At 38.7% G+C, this 25,829-nt stretch overlaps 2 protein-coding genes across 2 annotated transcripts in view; one reads left to right on the top strand and one right to left on the bottom strand.

The window, feature by feature from the left end:
- Positions 1–307: 307 nt before the first annotated feature.
- pusl1 (pseudouridine synthase like 1) lies at positions 308–11,391 on the bottom strand. The gene is made up of 8 exons (XM_055026023.1): positions 10,867–11,391; positions 10,736–10,796; positions 10,073–10,257; positions 6,191–6,340; positions 4,362–4,532; positions 1,784–1,838; positions 1,434–1,596; positions 308–430 (listed from the first exon to the last, which is right to left on the bottom strand). The coding sequence occupies exons 1-8, from the start codon at positions 10,920–10,922 to the stop codon at positions 381–383; spliced, it is 891 nt and encodes a 296-aa protein (XP_054881998.1). The 5' UTR covers positions 10,923–11,391; the 3' UTR covers positions 308–380.
- A 940-nt stretch (positions 11,392–12,331) lies between these two features.
- The window catches only part of LOC129356405 (arf-GAP with coiled-coil, ANK repeat and PH domain-containing protein 3-like), a 55,587-nt gene continuing 42,089 nt past the window's right edge, over positions 12,332–25,829 (top strand). Inside the window, exon 1 of the mRNA XM_055025998.1 lies at positions 12,332–12,556. Coding sequence (XP_054881973.1) covers positions 12,510–12,556 — 47 coding nt within the window. The 5' untranslated portion in view covers positions 12,332–12,509. The remainder of the gene's footprint in view (positions 12,557–25,829) is intronic.

Genomic DNA, 25,829 nt, shown 5'->3' with positions numbered 1-25,829 from the left:
GTTCAGGAAACAGACAGGTTTTGTGTCTCAGAGACCGGAAGGACTCGACCTGAGAACCAAAGCACAAGACCCTCCAAAGAAGCTGACAGAAACCGGTAAGAGTGCCGATAACCAGTGAGAAATACATCTGACATGGGCTGAATAGATATAAAAAGAAACATTTCTAGTTATTTTATCTTTAAGCAAGTAGAAATAATTCTGACAAGCCAGACTGAGCATTTATTGCTTGGAGACAAAATTTCCCCCGGGTGAAACTAAAGACATCCAAAGTTCAAAGCATAACCAATAACTCAAAATAGATGTTGCTAAAAAACTTTATTATAGTCAGTATCATAAAGACTTTACAAATATATCAAATATTTGTTATTCATGTAGTATTGTCATGTCTCTGGGTCCTCAGTGATGTCAGGCTTTTGGGAGAACAGAAGGTCTGAGGAAATCAGAAACAAAGATTTAACCTGAGACGTTTCCGATGTACAAGTACAGAAAATACAACATAGCAAAAATAAAACTGCAACATATAACAGCTATGCGACTGTGCAGCTTATCCAGAATGATGTTTAATAACACATTTATAAGGCAATATAAGCTTAAACTGTTGATATTTATGAAGAAAAAGAGAGGAACACACATTTCAGCTATAAATCTTTTATACTGTAAATTTAACACAAAGCCATACAGGCCACTTTCAGATTGAAAAATAAAAACAAGCCGTTTTAAAATGAATTAAAGATCAAATCATTGTCTAGTAAAAGCAAACACACATTACAAAATGTTGCTATATCCAGCTCTGATAAACAAGATATGAACTGCTGTTCATAGCTACTATCAGTGTCTTCAAGCTACTTACATTTTCTGCACATACTGAATTAAAACCTAACTGGAAAACTGGCATAACTTGATTTTTATTTTTTTTTTAATGTGGCACGAGGAACTGTTTAAATCGCATAAATGGTGGAATATGTGAGCTCAACAATAGAGTGGGAGATATCAGTTTTAGATGTAAGCCAAACATTATTTCCTTTAAAAGCTAAATTGAACTAACTTTACCAAAAAGATAAAAAAATAAATAAATAAATACACAATTGAAGAATCTACATGTAGTGCAATGTTTTTTGACCTACTTATAGTTCATTTGATGGAAGAATGGTAGAGTAACTAGCCTTCATACAGCAAAGGATGATGGTAAAAATATTCCCTGTTTATTTGTGTTGTGAAACAAAAAGTTTAGAAAAATGTAAGTATTTTAAAAATAATACAGAAGTTACACACTGGAAACATGAGTGCAGTAAAGTCCTGAATGTGTTTTATTTCAATTAGCTGTCAGAGAGAACAGACTCTTAAAGGCTTTGGATAATATAATACATTTGCTGTACACATTAAAGAAAAGAGATATTACATATGACTAAAGATTCGGTGTCATTCTCACTCACCGGACTCTTTGTAGTCTACACTTTTAAGGAAGAGGCCATGGGCTGGAGCCGCCATCCCCTGAGGGAAGGCTAGAGTGTCCCGCGCATCCAAGATCTGTTTGACCTGGGATACGGACAGCAGTCCCTGGCCTGCAGCCACCAAGACTCCAGTCATCCTCCTCACCTGGATCACAACGACCACAGCTTCACTCTCTGGTTTACGTCAAACATCACTGCAGATATTCGATTGTTTTTGTTTTGAGCCGACTCAGCCGTCACCAGCAGAGGGCACCACTCACAATGAATTGGAGCAAAATCAGACGAGCACACATTAATATAGCAGGCATTTGAAAGAGATTAGAGCAACAAACCTGCTTGTAGAGAAAAGATCGACTTTTAAAGGTCAGCTCCCAGAATTGTAGCCGTCTGTAAAAATAAAGTAGCGTTAGCAGCAGCATGCATCGAACCAGGTTTTAAAAAAAAGTCTGTATTTAACCTGAATGATTGATTTAACAAAAACGATTTTTTAGGTCTCATTTTTAATTATGTTAGGACAGATGTGATTATTCTAACAACCATTAGAGATGAACAGGAAGACAGGAAACTAAAAAAAGAGAAAGGTAAAAATAACCCATGTCAGACAATTTAGGCGCAACCCGCGTCTGCTTGGATGAGGCTCATGTGACATTCACCCAGACATCAGACAAAATTCAAGAGTCTATTGTTGCATGGATTTGTTTAAATGTCACGTCAAGAATATGCCAGAAAACCACAGGATTTTGAGCGATGGCATACAAGCTCCTCTTCTGCAATAAATCTGCAATCTACTCCTTCTTTTCTGTTTTGGTAAAGAAAGATACAAATAAACAAAGAGACATTTGGCAGGAATTGGGTCAAATGCAAATGTGACTTGCAGCTCGCTGTCTGATTGCATTTGACATATATTAAATATAAACCAAGGTTCATTTCAAAGGGTTGAAAGCAGTGTGTGCCAGACATCATTATTACACATGTATTTAAACCAAAGTCACCAAACAAACAAACAAATAAAAGTTAAGAGAAGATCAGTATTTTTCTATTTAAGCTGGAAGTTGGACATCAGCTGTGACATAAGTAGATGAATGCGGGAAAAGTTGCAAAATACAGGCCTTTTTGAATTGCTGTTTTTGACCCAAATGACTGCAAAGAGTACCAGGAAAACTAATTAGAAAAATAAAGATATAAAATAACACTCATGCTGGGAGGATAGCACATATATCTTAGAAATATTAAGATAACATTGAGCTTCCGTCGATTTCTTTTACATGATGATTGTGTGAAATGTAGCTCTAATAACATAGACAAGCTATTTTCTAAACATGCCTTATCATTATGGTAGCATGAACAAATTCACCCATGAATTATAATTGAGACTTTTTGCTAACATTTCAAGCAAAACATATAGGTTTAAAAAAAAGAAAGAAAGAAAAGCAACACGTTTACCTACCGATGCAGTTAACTTGGTGCACATATTTAAAGTTACTAGTCTCAACCTGGAAACTTTTGGGTAAAATGTAAATAGTCTGTTGGAGTTTGGCTCGTAGATGCAGATTTATTTTTGGATTTCTTTTTGAACAGCAGCTTGTCGTTTAGTGGGACGCTTAAGGTTTTTTTAAACTTTTGTTTCATATGACAATGGAAGATTACAAGTAATAATCCTTACAATCTACTCACTTTTACGACTTAGAAAGCTGAATTATTTATCAGTCAGTACAGCACAAGCCTCAGACAAACTTGAACTTTCAATGAAAGCACTGCACAGATAGCACAAGGACTAAATGGAGAGTGGTTTACTTGTAAAATATAATTAGATTAACTTCATAAGAAACAAGAAAAAAACAACGACACCTTAAGTTTAACTATTTACAACCAGAGCCAGTAAGCCCATCCTTTTTCAATGCCCTCTTTTAGGATAAAATATTGAGGCCAACATTTGACATCTCTTAATAATTTATCACTTAGTTTCATTTCATTTTATCATAGTTACTTAGAACAGTGACAACCATACAAAATGAACACAACGCAAATGCAGGCTTTCTAGACCAGTGTTGCCTCACATCAAGAACTAATTATAAAATATGCAAAAGACTTTAATTTAGTAGAAATGCAAGCATGCAAGCTTGACTGGATGACCTTTAAAGCTGGAAGTCACTTCATGCTGGTGCATCTTATGCTGGGGTTAGGGCATAAGAAATTACATTTATTCTAAGAAGCTCTAACCTACTTCTATAACGTACGCCATATTTTTAGGATTAATAATTAATACTCGTGGAAGTGTTATCTAGCATACAGAGCGACCCCCCATGGAAATGTAATCTCCCACAGCCCACACGACTCTCTCCATCTCTGCCATGGATTATACTGAATCCTCATTGTCTAAAGTACATAAATCTTCTTAATACATAATCACACACAGCTCCTTAATTAACACAAACAACATCTATACCTGCTTGATTTAACAGCAGGGAACATCAGTTGTTTAAGAAGGCATTAAATGATACAGAGCGTAGCTGGAAAGTCAAGTCAGGGGGAGCTTCCAGTTATTAGCAGCTCAGCTAACAGTGGAAATCCAGGTCTTTGAGGCTGAACGCCTGTTTTGCATCATCCTGATTTTTAGCATCCTCCACAAATTCTCTATCAGAATCAAGTTGGGACTTTGATTGCAATCTTTTTCAGAAAACATTTTTTATCAGGAAATCATACAGTGTAAATATTCACAGTGAATATTGTGAGAAGTGTGTGAGTAGCAAAAAAATGCGAATTTTTTTAACAAATGTTTACAAAGAGCTCTCATTTACATATGAGGTCCTGTAAGTATATTAAAATTCAAAAGTGAAGTCCATCAACGCAAGAATTATATATTGACACGCCAAAGCTAAGCTGGGTACAACTTCCTGTCCATATTCCTACCTGTGAAAATGTGAATGTGCGAAGGAGCTTCCAGGCTGTATGGCAACCACATCCATCGTCTTCACAGGATTTTTAAAAGGCAAATCAGAGTTCACTGCCCTGAAGCTGCTGAAATCATGAGTCCCAACCAGCAGTGCGGCAGCCTCATGCATGGCGTCTATATCCAGCTCTCTGAAACAAACACAACATTTGATTTCAAAAGCACAAATGACGTGACTCCCTGCAGGACAGTTTCCCAAAATCAGCCCTTTTCTGGTCCTATTGGGATTTCTTCATGCTGACCTGAAAGTGACTTGTCTAAATAGCTAGGTCAGGCTGAAGGGTTCACACTAAGTAAGATGTATTTCTAGGCCTCCTTGTTCCAATTTCCCATGAACTTATATAATATTAACAATCTGAGGAACAAGGCCACGTGAGAGAGCAGAGGCATGTCGACGAGTGGCTCATTTCGAGTAGGGAGTGAGAGTGGGATCACGGCTCGGACTCTCCACAGCTTCACGTCATTGTGGAAATATGAGCCGACAGAGATGGGGCTCTGTCGGTCAGGAGTGACTGAACCATTAAAATCCTTAATGTGATCATTTAAAACCTCTGCCGCACAAAGAAATCTTAATTATTGACTCAATAAAGGAAAGGCTATAGTACCAAAGAGTTAAGACATAGGATTGCCATCGGTTGTAAAATAATGTCCTGACATCTCTCTGCCCAGAGACTGATCCCAATAATTTCAAGCAGGAAAAGGTTCCACCCCCATACCATCACACTGCCACTGTCAAAAATCCATTTGCAAAGAGGATTTGGAAAGTTCTTCAAGGCTGTGATTTACATCCTCAACTCTGCTACTTAATGCACAATGCATTTAAATACAAGAAAGGAAAATTGGGCCTGTGTACTTTAAGATTCTTTGTCAAAAAGCTTTGTCAACATCAGAAGAAGCAAATTAAAAATGACAAAAACAAAAATCTGTACTTGCAAGAGAAACCCCATCAGTGCATCTTCAAGAAAGTTTGAGAAATACACAGTAAATGGAAATGAGCCGCATTCATTTCTCCTGAAAACCAACTTGGGAAGTAAAGAACTAAAGCAATCTATCAGCTATTTCTTGCAGCGGAAAAGCGGGTGTGATGACGCGGGAGAGGAGCGGCAGATCAAAGAGAAAACGAAGAGACGCTGCTGAGGCAGAGATGCTCAGGGGCAGAAAGACGAGATAAAGGCTGAACATGAGAGAGGGATAAAGAAGCAGACGAAGGAGAGAGAAATTAGGGAAAAGGAGAATGAGAAGAGTTGAGGAACAAGTGAGGGATGAAGAAATAAAAAAATGGAAAGTGAGTGAAAAAAAAGGAAACCTGGCTAAAATGCGTGGGTGTTGTTCAGCATGTTTAAGCCTGCAGCTTAACTTGCCCTACTTTTCCCTAAAAAAAAAAGAGTGAAGTGAGAAGAGCAGACAAATGCTCAAACATACACTCTTTAAAACATTTTTCCTTCATGCTCCCTCGATGTAGTCACAGCCAGAAGAACGTTGCCTTTGCTTCAAAGCCCTAAACATTTTATCTCTTTGTACACACTGTCCCTCCTCTCTCCCTCTGCCTCCTTCTTGTTTGCTTTTGGCATGTCAGCTTACATAAAACCTTCTCGCTGTGCCTAATTCGTAGCTCCACCATTCCCGATTGGGGACTATTCATGCAATTAACATCCAGTTATTCTCTGTGAGCTCTGAGCTTACTGTGAGCAAAATCATAGTCCAAGCTTTATTTCTCATGATGCAGCACAGGAATGGAGAAACGTTGTGCAAATAATGACAGCAAGCAAATAGAGATGGGCTCACTCACGTGTTGCGGAGACTCCAGCACAGATTCCAGTCTGTGAGTGGGAGCAGAGTGTGGTGGGTGACGCCCAGCGCTATTCGGTAGACGTAGGTCCGAGACTGAGCACAATAACGGGCATGAAAGTCGTCAGGGACGCGGTTAGCATGGGTGACCCTTCAAAAACAAAAGATCGGTATTGATTTGGAAAAGCTAGAAACAGCATGTCCATTAAGTCAATCTGAAAAATGTCTTTCTTTATCCATTTCCATTCTCCTAGCAATAACGATTCAAGCCAATTCCAATTTCTCTTTAAAATCTATGAAATTGGATTATGTAAGAACTATCAAAATGTTTTTTTTCTTCTTCATATCCCTGAGCTTAATAATTTACATCAGAAGCAGAAGCAACATCTCAGTGTGTGAGAGAATTGCTATAAAACCAATCATTATTATCATAAAAAAAAAACACAAAATGATTCCGGGTTGACATTCTGTGTTTTTATATCCTATATTAGTGAGTATCCTGGTCATTAACTCAAATAACAGTCTCTTTGTGAACTCAAGAAAGAAATTCTACTTTTACCTCAGCTCTGATATTTCCCAAAAACCTGCAGCTGTCCTAAATCCAGTATGTTCTTCATCTCAAAAGATGAAAAGGAGCATCTTGTGAGCTGTATCCTGTTATCTGCCAAAATGTAATGCTCTCTCCCACTTTCTCACAGCCTGCAGTAGTCACATACAAGTCTTGTGAGATAAAACATATTGTTTGCTTCTAAATGTCTTCTTTGATTTAAGTGCTTCCTCTTGACTAGTTTTTGAAACATGCGGTAGCTCTTTATATGCCGTGTTTCCTGACTGGAAAGGGTTTGGATTTTTGAGTTTGCCTGGTCATTACCGGTTAGAAAGCGATCAAACTGAGTGCTGCCCAAATCAGTGAGGCGCTCATTCAACACCAAACAGACATTCAGACAGGCCGCTGCTTATTTCCAGTAGTCAGTGGGCAAGAGACATGGTACACCCTAGGAAGGTCGCCAGCCAATCACCGGGCTACATAGAGACAACAGGACAATCAATCACACAGACTTATGCCTAAGAACGATTCAGAAAGACCTATGAACCCGACAGTAATGTTTTTATACTGTGGGAGGAAGTCAGAGCACCGGGAGCGAAAGAGAGAACATGCAAACTCCATGCAGGAAGACCCAGGCCAGGATTCAAAGCCAGGGCTTTCTCGCTGCCAGGCTAAAGTGCGACCAACTGTGTCACTATGCAACTGTGTAAAGTAATAACTGAGTAAAAAGCAGGTCAAGGTCATGGAAATATACTTTGATGGATTATCTTGTAGTTCCTTAATATCTTGCTGGTTTATTTTAAATTGTTTCACTTAATCACTGGATTGAAACAAAACCTGAAATGAGTTTGAGCTACAGAAAGTAAAACCAGGAATATATATTGACCACTAAAAAGATCTGATGGATGCATTGCAGATAAATTTAGAAGAGTTCTCCACTGCTAGGGCTAAAGTGACAGAGTGTTCTTCAGGGTTAAATTGTGAACTTGATAAAGGGCTGCAGCAAACTGTAGCACCATGAGAGTGACTAAATGTGACACATCAATAGCCGTACAGTTTGTTCACACAGATTTGTGTCTGCAGTGCAGTCAGTCTGATGGTGTACATGGTTAGTGAGTGCTGGATGATGTGGGAGACATGTAGCAGTCCCATTTAAGCACGCTCAAACACGTATGACAACAATGACAATAAGAAATTTACGCTTGTGTGTGTGTGTGCGTGTGTGTGTGTGCGCGCGCATGTAGAATCTGAAAAACTAGGTTACACAACCAGGGGAGGAGATTTGAGTGTGACACACAGCAGAGAAAACCCTTGTGTATATGCCTCTGCCAGCACCTCCGATGTGAAGTGACGGCTTTCGCGTCCCCCACCGCCACCGTACACCCACATCAAATTTTCATACACAGTATAAAAAAGGTGGCTGCACAAATTTGGGAAAATAAGGCGTTTGTTGTGGCACCAGTCCATCTATGAGAAAACAGCCATTAACCTGGGCCTTAACATAGACCAGTCCTTGAGGACATTTTCTCTTTTACAGTGTGCAGTCTGTGTTTAATTCTCATCTTGGCTCTGCATCCCTAGAGGCGGCAGACCAAAGCTGTCTTTATTTCTGTTACAAGCTCCCTTTGCAGCAAAATCGGATAGTGATGGTGATGGGAGACTTTATTCAGGCTTATTTCTAATGTGACGTAAAACAAAAACATACATGATGCTGATATTGTTAAACCAGATGAAAGCATCCTTGGAAGTGTGTGTGTGTGTGTGTCTGTTAATGGATGGCACAGCCCTAACAGTGGAGCTGGGATAATCCTTTCCAACCTTTTCTCTACAGGTTTGAGGATTAGCAGTATGCAGGGAGCTTCCCTTCCATCCTTCAGCAGTTCTGTGTGCGTTTGCCAGTTTGGGTTTCACACCATCTGTCCTCACAGGTCTGACCCTTCAAGACAACCTCTCCTTAAAATCCACATCTTTGTTCATTCAACTTTCTCCATTTTCATTTTCAGCTGTTTTTACAATAAAAAAAAGCCAGTAAATAACTTATCTAATCATACATAACTGTAGTTAAAAAATCGGAATAGTGCAGAGATTCCTAATGAAGATATTAAGATGAGGAAACTGGGAGCACCAGAATGGCGAAAAAAGATTTTATTGTTTATTAATAATACCAACATTTTCAACTGGACAATAATCTGAAGTGTACAGCCAATTTGGATAAAAGCATAGGTATGTGTCAGAATGCCCCACACCTGAATCAGTCTACAGCCAAACAAGTGGCAAAACTTAAAAAGTGTATTTTCACAGATGCTTTAGATCCAGCCTGACTGACATTGAGCTATTTTCCAAACTGTGCAACATTTTCAGTCTAGATGTGCAAAGCTAGTAGAGATACAGATATACTGTCAAAAAATTTGCACCAGTAGCAGCAGAAAAAAGTAGTTCTTCACAGTATTGACTTAGGTTGGCTAAATACAAATGCAAGCCACACTTTTCAGATCAACTATTTGGAAAATTATGCATCATTTTCAGTCTGCTGCACAGCAGTGCAGTTGCATTGCAGCAAGAAGATCCTGGGTTCTTTCTGCACAGGGTTTCCATGTTCTCTGTGCATCCATGGGTTCTCTCTGGGTACTCCAGCTTGCTAAAACAGTCCACAAACATGACTTGTAGGTTAACTGGTTTCTCTAAGCTGCACGAAGGAGTGTGTGTTTATTCACAGTTGTTTGTCCTGTGTGCCTTTGTGTTGCCCAGTGACAATGACTGCAGATGGTAAATCCTTATTATGTTATTTTGATGAAAACATGTTCTTAGGAAATACATTCACTTTTCTGTACCATAAATTTGGGTCAGTTACAAATAATTTTAATTTTACATCTGTTCATTTCAACAGATGTTAATGTGTCAGAAGTGATGAGGGTTTACAGACTACTTTTTTTTAATAAAAAGGAGTTGTCAAGATGAGCAATAAAGGTATTGGAGCAAAAGAAATGGAACGACAGTGAAGAAAAATTTGCTTGAGAAATAATTTCCAAAAAATAATAAATGAAAACATAACTTCTTCAAGAAAGATTTATTATACAAGCTTATGCAACGATATTCTTGTACCAAGAGCAGAGCATGGTTTTTTGGAAAATGTCCACCGGAACATTAACAGAAATGTTAAATCAAATGACAAAGAAAATCTGGCAATGAAAGAAAGTGGCTGAACACATCTCAGAAATGTCCCATTTAACACTGTTTTTCAGATTACAGTTCACTCATCCCATTCAATTTTGAATTTATTGTTTGTCACTTTACATACTGTATGAACAACGAGCTATAACATGAAGCCTGACTCACCTGATTTGCTGTTCTTCGAGGTGAAAATTGAGCGCTTTAACCAGAACGTCCTCAGTGAAAGGCTTGTCGTTTTTGCGCTGGAGGTCAAAGTGAGCCGAGTTCGAGAGGGCGTGGACACCTCTGTCTGTCCTACTGGACACCGACAGAGACACTGGGTTGACTGGTCTCAGTCTCTTAATTGCTTCCTGCACAAAGACAGGAAAAAATGCAAAACTTTCAGTGCATACAAGATGTAAAAAAAAAAGCCTTGAAATGGCGTGAAGGGCTCTTAATCAAGATTATTTTAAAAAGATCCCAAATCTAGATCATATGCTGGCAGGTGATTATCACGGTGAAAGAATCTTGAGTGCCATGCTTTATAGTATTCATGACAAATGAAAAATAACAACATATAAAATTATCTAAATGTTTTTAAAACAGAAAAAGCAACAGTTTCCATTCTAATAATTTCTATTTATTCCAGTTATGACAACTGGAATGCTTAGCAGGTTGCAGACACTACTTTAAAAAAAATTTTTTTTTAATGAAAAATAAATAAAGTACTCCTTCTGCCTATTCTCTGCTTTGTGCTGGTATATTTTTTTTTCTGTATATAGCACTTACTGTTTGTAAAGTGCTTTACAAATAAAGCTGCATGGTGGAGTATAAATAAGTAAAACTTACCTCCAAGTGCTCCTGAACCCCCGAATGACCCAGCTGGTGTGGCGGTATTTTTACTACTCCTCTGTAAAAATGTAAAGAAGTAATAAATAAATGATTGCTATTATAATGTAACCCTTGCACAACGCACTGACCTGTATTTTGTCCCAATGTACTGAAAAAAGATGAGGTAACGCGCCAAGTTGTGCATTGTGTCATGAGAACTCTTCGTTCACAAGTTACCACTTGTTAGTAAAACTACAAAAACCTATTTCACGTTCATGTTTACAGAGAGAACGTCAGCGCTGGAGCACGCGCGGCAACAGAAATCAGTGAGCGAACCGTATTTGTAGTCCGGAAGTGCAGTAGTAACGTCGCTGACATTCAGTAATACCTAGCTCTCCTTCTCTTTTAGTGAATCAAAATAAAAAGAGCAAGGTTGAGTGTATTTACAATCAATAGTCTTCTTAACATACGAGGCAAAAACGCTTCGTGTCACATGCACACTCTAGCAATTAGCGGGGCGGCTAACATTTAAAGATCTGGCGTCAGCATTTTAGCACACGCGACAAAAACAACAACTGCTAATTTAAATATTAACAGTAGACAAATCCCTTTCCTTTCTAAACAGAAGCATGAAGTCATTTCATGTCAGGGAACCTTAAAGGCAAGCGCGTCTGGTCGCTCATTGATGACGTCATAGTGAATGAAAAAAAGGTGTCAGCTGCAAGCCAACCTTCATTGAAAGCAATAGACCCAGAGAGCATATCTGTCAGAGATATGCCAATTGCAAGTGAGCAAAAGAAAGTCATTGACCTCCAGCTGAAACTGAAAAAGTATTCAAACTTTGGTTTTAATATATTCTATAGATAGATAGATAGATAGATAGATAGATAGATAGATAGATAGATAGATAGATAGATAGATAGATAGATAGATAGATAGATAGATAGATAGATAGATAGATAGATAGATAGATAGATAGATAGATAGATAGATAGATAGATAGATAGATATTACAAAGTAAACAAAATCATATTAAATAGTGCAGGAAAAGAGACAATAAGAAGGTTTGGTTTATGCCGATTTCTTTTTGAGATGTTTTATTAAGAGTGAACTTAACAGGCTAATATGTGTATTGTCATTATTGTTTATAATAATGATAATATTTTTTTATTATTATTTTTTGCAGATATTGAAGCTTGAATTCAGCCTCAATCAATTAGCTATTTCAAGGTAATTTGAATGATGAAGCCTCATTTACACCTGAATATGCAGTAGCTGTGAAAAGTCAGGTTGGAAACACCAATCTGGCATGTAAAACACAATAAATGATGGCAAGATCTTTTAAAATTATTATACTAATTAGGTTTGTGCCACTATTATTATTATTATTATTATTATTATTTATTATTATTATTATTATTATTATTATTATTATTATTATTATTATTATTAATAAAGGTTCTTCCTTTCCATCCTCGTTAGGGTAGGGTGTATCTGTTGGACTCTCTCCCCTCCTCTTTCAGGCTCTGTGTTGCGGCTACGCCCCTCCCTCTCCCTCCTCGGCAGCGGCAGCAGCAGTGTAGTAGTATCCCCGCCTGCCGCGCCGCGCATTGCTTCATCTCGCATTTTGTGTCACGGTGCCACCGGGCGAGAAGCGACACACTGCTGCTGCTGCTGCTGTGCGTCAGGGGGGGATATACCCGTCACCATCCTTTACGGTCAAAGCGACATCCCTCCGTGGGCAATGACATTTGCAGATTGAAGTGGGAAATTCAAGATCACAACAGCAAAAATGACGGTGGACTTTGAAGAATGTATAAAAGATTCGCCCAGATTCAGGTAAGACTCCACATCACAGGGTACTGCTAAGCGGTGCGCAGGAGGGGGAAAAAAAGGCACACCTTCTTTTGTATGACTGAGTAAAAAAATATATATATATCACGGTTTTTGTTGTTGTTTTGTTTTTGTTTGTTTTTTAATGTAGTGTTTTCAACAATTAGAATGAAAGGATGCTTCGCACATGTGCAACAATAAGATGGCGTTTCTTCTGTCCATATGTCTGTTTCCTATGTGTCCTTCTGATCAGATTTTCAGGCCTTGGCTGAAAAACGTCAAATGAGACCATGCAGAATTTATATTGACTTATGGTGTGTTTGTTGGAATGCTCTTAGTGGCTGTGGTGTCTTCTGTGGTCTGTTGTTTGAATGTGGGCTAATTAGCCCAGAATTTATGAGAGGGTATGTCCAGACACAGGCAGGATCCATGTTGCTTACATGCAAAATCAAATTGCAGTGACTCTCCTTCAGCCTCTATATAACGCTGTGATATGTGGGACTCATTCATTGTGACAGCATGAGCAGATCCTGCTGCTGTGTGAGAGCGTTGCAGCGTGGCATACAGTCTGGCTGCAGTCCTTTCGTCTTGCTCGTGCTGAAGGTTGCGGTCAGAAACTGTGTTAAGTCTGGACTGTTTGAAGGAAGGTTAGGCGCTCTGGCAGCGGTGGCGCTGGGGTCCAGGCTGAAAGAGGCAGCGGCAACGGAGCTCATCTTGCAGCCAGGCGCACATCCAGATGTTCACCTCCATCACTCCCAGCTGTCTCAATCCACGTGCCAGTCTGTGAGGTCCGGCGAAGACAATGTGGAGAACCGAGCAGGCCATGCAGCTCCAGTTCATCCCCCATAAATCAGTTCTTCCTGAAATGATTTTTTTTTTTTTCGGATCACACTGCTTTGTTGCATTTTTCCCTCCATCTTTCATTTCTGCAGATCAGCGTCTGCTGCCAGCTTGCTTTCTTGAACTCCAGCAATTGTTTCCACTTGCTTTCTCGTTTTGTGATTTGCAATCGACGTAGCAAATTTAGGAGGCAGATATCCAACCTGCTGCTTAAGTCTTTCTTAAGTGTTTATGGATGACTCAGACAGCAGTTCAAGGGAAGAAGTGGAACACTTCCGTGTTTTCTTGCGAATGCTGTACTTTCCCATATTCTTGTGAAGAGAGTATTTGGAAAATTCCACAAAAGCCAAAGGAAACCAATGTGGTTGCTTCACTGGATCACAGGAGCATGTACAGTACCATAATTATAATGAAGTCGGTCAGCAATCTAACATCCCTTACATTTATGAGGCCTTAAATAAGTAATATGATAATAAAATACAATAATTTGGCCCTATTACAAAGTTAAATTCTGGTTTTTATTTATTTTTTATGATGTGATGATTGTCTCCTGCTAAAACAAGAGTCTTAAGATTCCAGTTTCCAGTTTTTTTGTCTGAAAATCCACTTTAAAGCACTGCAGCGCTGGCAAACGTCACTCTTTCAGATTTTGCCAACCCAAAACAGTTATGAATTTTTCTGCTTTTCTTGTGATTGACCAACACAAAGTAGAGCATTACAGTGAAGAGTAAGGGGAAAAAATTACATGGTTTTCAGATTTTTTGCCAATGAAAGAAGCATTTGTAAACAGCCCCTTTTACTCTTAATACCCTAGAACAAAACCCTTCTTGGTTTTCAAAAAGTCACATTTGTAAAAAGCAGTTACAATTTATCTTCAGTGTAAAAGCAGCTGTTCTGCGAAGGCCTTATTTATTAGAGAATGCGAGAAAACCAGAAAAGCTTAACAGAGACCAAGGAACACACGAGACAGATCAGAAAAAGTTGTGAATAAATTTAAAACACAACTTTAAACTCATTCAAACTTGGTGAAATTTTTGGTGAAATCAAGATTATAGAGTTTTGTTCAGTTCATCATCTAAATATGAAAATAGTATGACCCAACTGCCACAACAGGCCTGTCCGCATGAACCAACAAACAATAATTAGAGAATTATAGAACGCTTTGAGTCGATCTATTGCATGAAAACTGGTTTGTAGTCATAATGTCACAAAATTAGAAAAAGTTCAAGAGGTTTGAATATTTTTTTTCAAGGTGGTGTATGTAAGTCTGAAAAAAAAAACAAATCAGTCTGTGAGCTATATCAAGATTGGAGCACTTGTGCAGACATGAAAAACGCAAACAAACAAACAAAAAAAAACAGCTTCCAAAGAAAAAATGCTTCATGTGTTAAATGTCAGGACATTGTTGTTCAACACAAACAGCCCAAAACCAGAATTGTCCAAATTATGTCTTTCGTTGAACCAAATACATTGGGAAGTACATTCAGTAAGAGTGAAGACACTCTGGTCCATCGGCGTAACTTCCTGAAGGACTGGTGCGGACATGTCCACCAACTCTGGCATAAAGGGCACAGAACCCATCAATATTTCCTGGCCCTTTTTGTCTTTATGTGCCTCCATCTTTGCAACTCGGCAGCAGCTGCACGCGACATTTAAAACCCAGGTAATGCTTTTTAAAATTCCTATGTGCAACAAAAACGGCGCCACGAGCGCTGTTGCTTTGCGTTGAGCGGGGAAATGATGCAATCAAGCAAAGAATCTGAGAAGGGGGACGCAAAGTTTTCATATTAGTTGTCAACACTAGGACAGCAAGATGACAAAGTCCAAAGGGACCAGACTTCACAGGTCAGTAAAAAGCTTGAATTAAAATATATATTGATATCAAGACAGTGGAGAGTAGGTCAGCTATGCTAGCTTAACCTTTGTCACTTTGACATGTACTCTTGCTGCGCAGTTTGGTGGATTTCAGTTTAATTAACACGTAAATAAGGCCCACATTGATTTCCTGACTGTCAATCAGGAGTGCAGGTGTTTATTGGTTGCCGTGGCAACGAGCCTGCGCTTGCCATGAAGCTGACAGACTGAGAAAAATATAATATATAAAAGAAGAGAAAAATATAATTTAACCACCTGTTTTTCTACATTTCTTCCAGGACAACTTACATCATTTCTTTGTAGAACGTGGCGATAGTCACAGCGGTCATCGAATAGGATGAAATATTTCATAAAGCATATAGAAGTTAAAGCTTGTCAAATTTTAAACCATGGCTCCTGCAGTGACAATTCAGTAAAATTAAATTATTGGTCAATATAAAAGAGAAATTCACCTTGTTCTCTCTTGTATCTTTACAGAACTGACAGAAACCAAACTATTCATAGAGCTATATGCAGAGATAATATATATTTTTTTACATCCGAACGTCAGCATCTCAGCTTTAAGACACATTTTAATATGTACCATTTTAATATCAATGGCCGCTCTCCTCACCAATCATTTCAGATTTGACAAGTGGTCTGACCCGGAAGTTCTCTCTGCGCCGCACACTGTGTAGATTAAAGATACATCATCTCTCATCTCCGATGTGAAATTCAGCAGGACAAAAGGTTTTGCCAACCAGATGAGGGACAGCTGTGGAGTCAGAATCACATAATTGAAAAGTACAAAGTTTGCACCAACAAGGATTCATTTGGTTTACACAGACGTTACTTACTCTGCTTTTGAAACGTTTAATGACATTCTGGTTGTTGCAGAACCTCATGTTGTTTATGTTTTCAGCACTTGATAAAGTCAGACAATAAAAGGCAACTAGGTGATAATTATTCACAAAAAATATGGCTGAATTATGAAACTGTGTTCAACTGTAGGCAAACATTGAGCAAATGGCAAACTTATTCCATTAATTAGAACATGACTGAAAAGTTCCTTTGTCAGCAATTCCAAGCGAAAGACATTATATAGATTAATTAGTTTACTTCCGTTGTAACATATTTATATTTTACAGTATGTTTAACACCTGGTAAAGGTTTATTTTTGAAAGGTACTATTAATCTGATAAGCCTGATTAGGATGTATATCCTAATTTATTGAATAAGACTGTCTGTCATTCACATGCAAGTTTTGGTTTTATTCTTAGCACTAATGTAAAAAAATGGCCTTCCAGTAACTGTGAGTGCATCAGCGCCCCCCGGCTCCTCCTAGTCACCATCAGCTTGCAATACAAAGTTACACCCTTGGTCTGGACCATTAAGAGTTTAAGCTCGGCCATAAAATGGTTTCACAAAATCTCCATAATCCCAGAAAAAAAAAATCTTTTAATCTTTTTAAAAGGAATATTTGTTCTAAAAACAGCAGCTGGCCTGTTTTTAAGTCCTGCGTGGCGCAGCCAGGTAAATAAAGTCAGCTGCTGCAGAACTTTCCAGTATATTTATTTTTACTCTCATCCAACTTTCTTCTTTCTCCTTTTGTCTCGTTGTGTCGCTCTGGGGAAACGCGAAATAAAAGAAGCCGAGAACCGGTCCTGTCTGTCTTCCTCCTCGTGAAGTTTAAAGAGCTCACATACACCCTGATGCTGCAGGTCTGAACTTGTCCGTGGGCAGAAGTTGTGTGTGCACAACGAGAAGCAGATTAAGGAGCATTTTAGTGAGGATTGCATACTCATAACAGACATCTTTTTGTTCCTGTTTTCATCATTGTGCCATGCCCCTTATTCAGCAGTCATCCGCTGCATTCATTCTGTTTTGAAAAGATTCCCTCAAACTGTGTCCCTCAGTTCTGTCGTCACCAAACCATTGTAATACGATTTTGCTTGAGAAGTTTAGCACTCCGCTTTTAAGAGTTGGCAATGCCGTGAAGTGGGCAACACAAACACAGGTCCGCCCTCATATCTATCGCTCCAGCTAAAAAGCAGCAGCGATACTTCTGTACTTCCGTTTCTGCAAAGCATAATTATACCCACAAGAACAAGCGGCATTATATAATGTGTCGACTGAGCCATTCACAGTTAAAATTGGGACATTTAATTGACTGAATCTTTGTGATGAGTCTATTAATACGCACATGGTGGGTGGGAGCTGTAGCCGACCTGCAGCTGCTGAAAGACAGACAACTGAGAGCTGGGGTAAAGAGGGCAGGAGATTTAAGAATGAAGGAGGAGAAGGGCTGCAGAGATAAGAGAATCAGTTTTTGTGTAATTCTTTTTTCTGTCGCTCTCCGATCCGAAAGAAGTGTCAGGGGAGAGTCACTCTACATTTATTGGCGCTCCCGGCAAAAAAAAAGGAACTACTTTTTAGAACAAAGACAAAATTTGCTACGTTTGTAGCTCTCTTTAGCATTTTGTATTAGCATTTAAAATAGTTAGTGTTGCTAGCAGTACTCCAATATAGTGTCTGTTTGTACTCTTTAGTAAGTGTAGATTGTTAACATTGATGTTTCCAAAAGGTTGCCAATATTTCCAAATTTCAGCATATTATATGACAAAGAGAGGTTGAAAGATCAAGAGAATAAAACAGAGAACTCAAGCTCCATTTCTCATAGTCTTCCTGTTATCTGCTCATTTTCTTGCTCTCACTGCCTGAATGAATAATTAGAATGCTAAAAATAGCAGAAAAAATGACAAAGTTGTTAAGTCTTCATATCAGACATAGTACTAGTGCATTATATTACTGATCTTGCACTATCAATATAAGATCAGTATTTTACCACACCTTGTAGAACTCGAGCAAAATGTTTTAATTGTGGTACTTTGATAAAAATTATTTTAAGATTTTATTTTATTTTTCACCCCGCATGCCAACAGATATTATATAATTATGTTAAACTTAGTAGATTTAGTCATTTTTTAAAATCCACTCAGTAAAAACAGCATGTGTGTGTGTGTGTAGGTGTGTCGGGCATCTGCATTCAATGATTACTGAAAACAAATGGAGAAGCTGAACGTGGGACAGCAGCTGCCGACTCCTGCTAGGTGTTGTTTAGTTCACTGTGTGTACAGCTGACAGTTTACAGATCTAAACAAACTATAAATTTCAGCTTGTCTCTGCCTGTTTTCTTGAGCCTTTAAATGGGACCTAGTTGGTATTAAGCTTAAGGTTGGTGGTGAAAATATTACTTTTGGAATAGCTTGAATAATTGAATGCCTTTATATTGTTTAGTAAATGATGGTAATTAAAGAAAATTCAGTTTGTATGACTCACCACTGGATTATACTTGGCTGAAGACTAGACTGTGTCTTGTAAAAATAAGTCATTTGGGTGGTTTTATGTGAGATTTTCTCCATTTTCTTAATATTACATCTCCCTTTATTGGCATATTAAAGTGCCTTTAAATGTCTGCTAGCCTAGTTTCTTTTAAGTGTCTGGATATTTATTTCCTACCTGCATCATTATCACCATCGCCTCAAATTTTTTGTCTTCACACATTCTGTCTCATTGCCGGTCTGATTTAGTGGATCCTTTTTTTTTTTTTTTTTTTGGTCAGCTGTGTGTGAAGTGTGTAAAATATTCATCCTGCTGTGTTTTCCAAGCAGCGGCAGGAAAGTGGGTCTGCCGGTTTCCAAAGCGTGACCACTGGCATTGGCAGGGATGGAGAGTACCTGTCCATTAGTCTCACCGAGGGAGGGAGATAGAATGAGACTCGTATCTGTTCGCACACAGCTGCTAACGGCATGTGCCGGTGGGAGAGCTTTGAAATTGAAGGGCACAGGATTGTCCTTGCATTTATTGGCGCCGAGAAAGCGCATCGACATGTTGAATTTGATTAAAGTTGTCCAAAGGACCTTGGCCGGACTGTGTTTGTGGACCAGACGTCCTCCAGAGCAGCATGTGAACCTTTGAACTTCAGCAGCATTAGATCCTGCCTGCAGCATCGGTGGCTTGTCAAAATGTTTAGACAGATCCCAAACCACTCGCATCAAGATGATAATGTCATGATACTCTTTCCCGAGCACTTCTGCTAATGCACCCGTGCACGCAGACATGCAGACATAGTGCTGAATATGTGCCTGGCTGGTTTCCTGCCGTCAGTAACGCTCCACATGTGGAAGCTCCTGATTTATATGAAAGGCTGTTTGTTAGGGCAAAATCATTTTCATTGAAGGTAGAGGAAGGCTGTGTTGAAACCCAGATCTGGTCCCACACACACCCAGGATCTATTTCAGCAGGATTAATTCCAGAATACTCAATATGTAATATTATGGCAAAGCTTTAAGCTGGCTTTCATGACAAGCGTGTTTTTTAAGCTGGTCAGGTTTGACTCAGATGATGCATTGTGTCATCTAGAATAATACATGAATGGATTTGAGGATTTAGACAAAGTATTTAGACCACTGACTGGCTGAAATATTTATAGTAATTTTTTTTTACTGTTTACTGTTGCACTGCGCAAATGTTTCAAACTTTATTTACTTTAAAATATCGCCTTAAAAACATTTAAAGTGGATTTCTGTTTGACTCCAGCACCTGAATAAACATACTCTTTTATGTGCCAAACATATTTTTATTTTAGTTTTTTTCATAAAGAAAAAAGCCCAGGTGATTTCACTTGACAAGTGTTTTGCTGAACTACGGTCACCTGAATCAGACGTAGTAAAGCAGGGAAGCATCTGGAGCGAGCGTTCCTCGAAGACCAGGGCTGGAAAGCACTGAAATAGATTAATTATAAATGTTTTATTTTACTTCAGAAAATTTACAGGTGTTTTGAAGCAATAAATATTGCCTTTGAATAATTAAAACTTTTTACATAGCAGTTTTAAAATCTACATTGTCTGGATCACCAGAAGCAACATGTATGGCAGCTTGGAGACCTTCACTCCTTTTATTGATAAGGTTTCATTTAAAAGATAACATAGATGGGCTGCCCCATAAATACTGTATTAATTTTTCCAGCACCCATACGTTCACATAAATATTTCAGCTCCCATTGAGAGTGTAAAAGTCCAGGCTTTAGTGGAGCGTTTCATTGCTTCATGTCAGGAGCATGAAAAATTATTCCTATAAAGGATTAAAACATTTGCACTGCCTTCTGTGTCCCACAGGTTTCCTACAAAATTTCTTCTAAAAATTTCTAGTTTCTCCATTTTCAACTTTCAAAAGCCTGTCTCCTTTATGCCAATTTTAAAACATAAAAAGCCCTCGCTGTGAGTTCACTTTGAATTTATAGCAGATATTTTTAAGGTGAACTAAATACTGAGAAGGAAGTAAGGACTGAAAGAAGGAAGAAATGTAGGTAGGTTCAGATTATTATTCAAATTATGAAAAAAAAAAGTTTTAGGAAATGGATGGTTGTATATCTCAAGCGTACTCTTAAGAATGTCCCCATGTGATTTGAGGCAATAATAAGCAGGAAGTAGACGAGAGATTCTCCACACATCTTGCTCATAAAGACTCTTTTCTCCCGCTGTGGTTTGTGTGGTGGTTAAAGTATTTGTTGACTTTGAAGCCGAGAGTGCACAGATTACAGCTGTGTTCACAAACCTGGGTTTCCTGCTTGGGGTTCTGCTTTCTTCTTAGGGATACAGCGTGCTCACTGAGATACCCAATGCCATAATTTAAAAATGTAAAATGTTTTTACATTATTCAGTGGTGAGTACTTGCTTCATTTACTTTGTGTTCCTGTCCTCTTTGTCCCTGCCGGTCATTTCTTCACCTCCGTTTCTCAGCCAACATATAGGTTGTCATGTGCATGAGAGAGCGTCGCTCCAGCTCGTGGGCCGTCCCTCTGAATGCATGCTGCAGCAGATTCTCTGCCACCCTGCTGCATGTAATGGCAGAGGGGACTTGGTGTGGCACCTGTGTATAAAACAGGATTATCTATCACTGATTAAATCAAGAAAGCAGCCTACACAACCTGTTAAAGCTCACACACTGTCAGCTTCCTAAACCCAATGACTTCAGTGTAGTTTTTCTGTCCGTACTCTGCAGGAATGCAGAGTTTGATGTACTGTAATTTTCAAGCTTCAAAAATACTATTATGACGAATAATATTCTCTTCTGTCATTCTGCACCCTATAGGGTGCCCACATATATTACTGTGGGATTAGAAGGTTAATAAGTTACTTGTAATTACTACCTACCCAGTCAGCCAGCCTGCAGCCAAGCTAGTGAAAGGCTGCAAACTGTAGTTTTAAAATACAACTACCTCAATAAGAGTGACAGGTGGTCCTCCCGTTTCCACATCAGGTGATGTTCTTTAGCTTTTTTTTCAGCTATTTTGTTAGCTGAAAAAAATCTATGCAATCCAAGAAAACTAATTTCATTCTATCACTTTCTGTAAAAAAAAAGGTGATAGAAAATTCAAACTGTTTTTTTACAAAAAGAAACCCTTGCATGTGTTGACACAGGTAACCAGTCCACATTCAACAAACGTATTCATATCTTCAAGTTGTGTTTTTTATTTGTTATTAATGCCCGAAAGGCTAACTTAGTCCCAGACGTCTGATTTCCTTCCTGCAGTGTAGAAAGTAACACAAGCAACCAAAACCTGATTTAATGTGGTTGTCTTTTCTTCTTTTAATGGTCCTCTGTGGTATTTCATAAAATAAAATGGCAATAGAACTTCAGTTTTGTTTTTGTCTTTTTATTGTCTTTGTGTTTTTATGTGTGATTTCCAAGTGTTAGGTGGGGTACATGGACGACTGGCCCTGCCAGTTCTGCAACCTATTCATTTAACAAACGAATTGATCTTTAGTAACAGTCTGATCACTCAGCCTGCTCTCACTAAGAAACACTGAATGCTTTGCAGCCTTCAGATGTATGCGTATCCCATTAAATATACCCTTATTTAAGACTAATACTGAATCTAGAAAATGTTTTTTACTCAGAAATTGTTCACCAGTTTCTAAAATTAAAATCAAAGAAAGATATTTCAGGTGAGTTTCTAATGGATTTTATATGAAACATAAAACCAATCGGACAACTTTTATTCTCTGTTATTTACATTCATCCATCTGCACTTTCAGGAAATTTTAACAAAATTTTAGCAGTTAAGAACATTTGAGATTCAAATAAAATCTTGATACTAAATTGCCCACATTTTTCCTTCTTCATGCTGATGCAATCGGCTTTTACGCAGAATTTTTTTTGTCTGATCCAACTAGTGGTGGGGGATGCTAAAAAATGTTCATCGAGGTAATTGTAGAGTTAATTAACCAATTCAAAATTGGTGCCAAACACATTAACTAATGTATCTGTTTATAAACAAAGATAGTCATTGCTTTTAGCTAGCTAAATTTGATTGAATTGGTGCAAAGTGTTGTTGCAACCATTCTGCTTTAAAGTGTTTCAGGTACACCTGATCACTCATGTAACTTTGAAAAAAACACTTCATTAGAACTATCGACTGAACGCTAACATTAGCAACGGTGACGTCTCCGCTTGCTGTTTTGCAATGAGATGGTGTTTTAGGCTTGAGTAGTTCCAGTGAAACACCAACTTACTTTTGCAGAATTTGCACACAAAGAAAGCATTCCATCAAATCATTTTGCCATATGAGGAAAAACATGATGAACTGGGTAAAAATGTATCTGGTTAATTAATCTACATTAACACGTTGAAAGTCCCAGCCCTATTTCAAACCCATGTTTTTGTTCATGTTGTAGGTTGGTCCCATGCCTTTGTATAATGGGTGATGAATCTTTGCTGACAAATCTTTTCTTGAGTTTCACAGAGATTAAGCCTTCAAAACATAAGTTTGAGGTCTGTAGAGTTCAAACCCCCATGTAGATGTAATAAAATCACACAAGCAGAGGAATCTGCAGGACCAGACACTGTTGTAATTAATAAAACTGTCACAAAGACTATTAAGACATACTTAGACGAACCTTTTTAGATATAATTGTATGTATACATACATGCATAAAGCTAATGTAACTTAATGAGTTTTGCATTAAGATCAGTGAGTTGACAGTCTTAGTTTTAGTCATCAAAATAACTTCATTAAAGATGAACTCAGAATTGGGGTTATTTGTAAGAAAATATATAACTTTTACTGCAGCGTATTTTAGCTAATTTTGGTGTGTGTTAATCCAACATAGTTCAGCAGCTACCAGGTTTTGGTAACATCAACACTGAAGTTTGAATGCACCTACTGCAACTCAGTAGGTGCATTCAAACCTACATAGAACCAGAATTACACACACCTCACCATCTCTCGAACCCGACACTAAATAATTTAGATTATTTAGTGTCAGCCACTTCTGAAGAAGAGTACCAACTGTGGGAAACAGACTGGAGGAAAAACAAATCATAACCTTCAGATCATGACACTTATAGCTTTACAAAAACTGAAGTCAAGAATGCATTTTGGACTTTGGGTCCATCTCTAGTAGCACACTTTCAGTTCCTTTTCTCTGAAAAGACATGTGTAAGCCACAAGTGGCTTGTCATTTATTCACAGGGTGGGGATTATCTGGAGCTGCCAACCCCTTTTCACAAAACAAAAAAACTGGTTTGGTTTTACAAGACAAAAAACAAAAAGAGAAAGTATGAGAGCCTTTGTTCCTATATCCTGTTCCTACTGACTGAGGGATCCATGATTAATCCCACATTAACATATGTACCCGTCACTGGTCACTTTGGCCTCGTTTAGCTGAAAAAACTGTACTTCATATGGATTATAGAAGGATGTTCACAAGAGGGAGGAAGCCTGAGAAAGAAATATGGGGTAAATAGTAAATAAATGACATCAAAAGAAGAAGAGGCATGGACCGCGAAGGCCAATCGGGCAGAGAATGGAGAAGGATTAATTGCCTTTAAAGCTATTCCCTCGATATATTTTGCAAATTATTATGCTCCTTGCATCACAAATGACATTATTTATGGTGCATGTCCACCTAAACGTGCAGGAGAAGAAGATATTTGTCTTGTTATATGGAAGGTGTCGCTCTTTTAGGTGACCAATAAAGAAGTAATGCGCTCCACTCTGACTCACTTCCAACAGAAGGACTCGTGTGCTCTGACTCTTGCTTGCGCACATCTGGGATCCACCTAGGCATCTGGTTCAGATTTAGCCCAACTTTCTCTGCGTTTGTGTTTCCCTGAACACTTCGAATTTTCATGAACCACAATTTTCTGTTATCTTTCATCTTTAATGTGTTTGTTCTTCCTGTTTACTCATCCACTCCTTGGCGCTTCTGCGTCCTCCTCCACCCACGTTCCTTTTGCCTTCGACGGTATTTGGTGCCATATGGAGGAGGCTAACCCACTTTGCGTCAGATTTTCTGGACCAGCAGCATGAACTTTAAGGGTGTTTACTAAACACCGCCGTTAACTGATTTCTTCTGGGTTTTTGTGACCTACTTCATCTTTGTTTTTTTATTCCTCTGCTATCCTAGCTTTTCTGTGTTACAACATCCATCACTGAATGTTTCATGACAGGCTGCCGATGCAGGCGTTTGTTTGGCAGCCCACCAGACCTGATCCTCACTGAATCCAGACACCCCTGCAGCGCTTAACCTCAAATGCCATTGACAAGCTTATCTTCTTCAGAGACACAAGAGGAGACAACAATGCTGATTGCTCCCTTAGAAACTGACACATTCCCACTCACAATCCTTCTCCTGTTATCCCGCCTTTAGATCTCTACGGAATTCTCCGAACCCAAAGGAAAACATTCCCATCTGCTGTGTCAGCAGTCCCACACTTTCTTGGATCCATCTCTCCCACCCCCTCAAAGTCCCTCACATGTGCATCCGCTCAAATGAAAAAACACAAAAATCGGAGTTGCTTCCTCTCATATATTGCATGGATTTCCCACTGCGTACAACTGGAAGAAATCAGAAGAGCAGAACCGCAGTCACGGCTCGATAATGGACATTATGTCTGGGAGCAGGAAGGAAGGATGGCCATGTTAAATAAACATATCAAGGCACGGCTGTGGTATAGCAGAAATTGCAGCGTGTAATCGGACACACATATGGCAGTGTGGAGCAGACAGATGCAGCGAGCTGAACAGGAAGCTTCTACAGCTATGCCCGGGCTCGTTTTAAACACCACTGGAAACAAGCAGAACTAGAAATTTCACAGTGAATGCAACTTGCGGTTTGTTTTGCATCAGAGGCTAATAAACTGAATAAAAGCATTACTTTCACTGCAGTGCATACAAGAAAGGGTTTCTGCGACACTTCAAAGTTGGAGTGAACGGAGAGAGAGATTGGGTCCACACCTACCACATTGTCCAGTAGCTAAAGGAAATGGACAAGTGTGACGTGAAAGTTAGATGTTTATAGAAACTTATAGAAGTATTTCCCCTCATTTACCGAGTTCTTCTGCTTTTGCTGCTTTGTCACGCTTACATCAGATCATCCAACAGATGCTAATATTAGACAAGGTTAATTGATTGACTAACCAATTTTTTTTTTTGTGCGGAATGGGGTGATGAGTTTAACTTCACTAGCCACATCCAGATAAAGCCTCAAAGAGCAACACTTTAAGTCTCAAGACTTTG

The sequence above is a fragment of the Poeciliopsis prolifica genome, unplaced genomic scaffold (genome assembly GCF_027474105.1).
Source record: "Poeciliopsis prolifica strain line A6 unplaced genomic scaffold, Auburn_PproV2 SCAFFOLD003, whole genome shotgun sequence".
NCBI lineage: Eukaryota > Metazoa > Chordata > Actinopteri > Cyprinodontiformes > Poeciliidae > Poeciliopsis > Poeciliopsis prolifica.
This window is presented reverse-complemented; position numbering and strand designations above follow the sequence as displayed.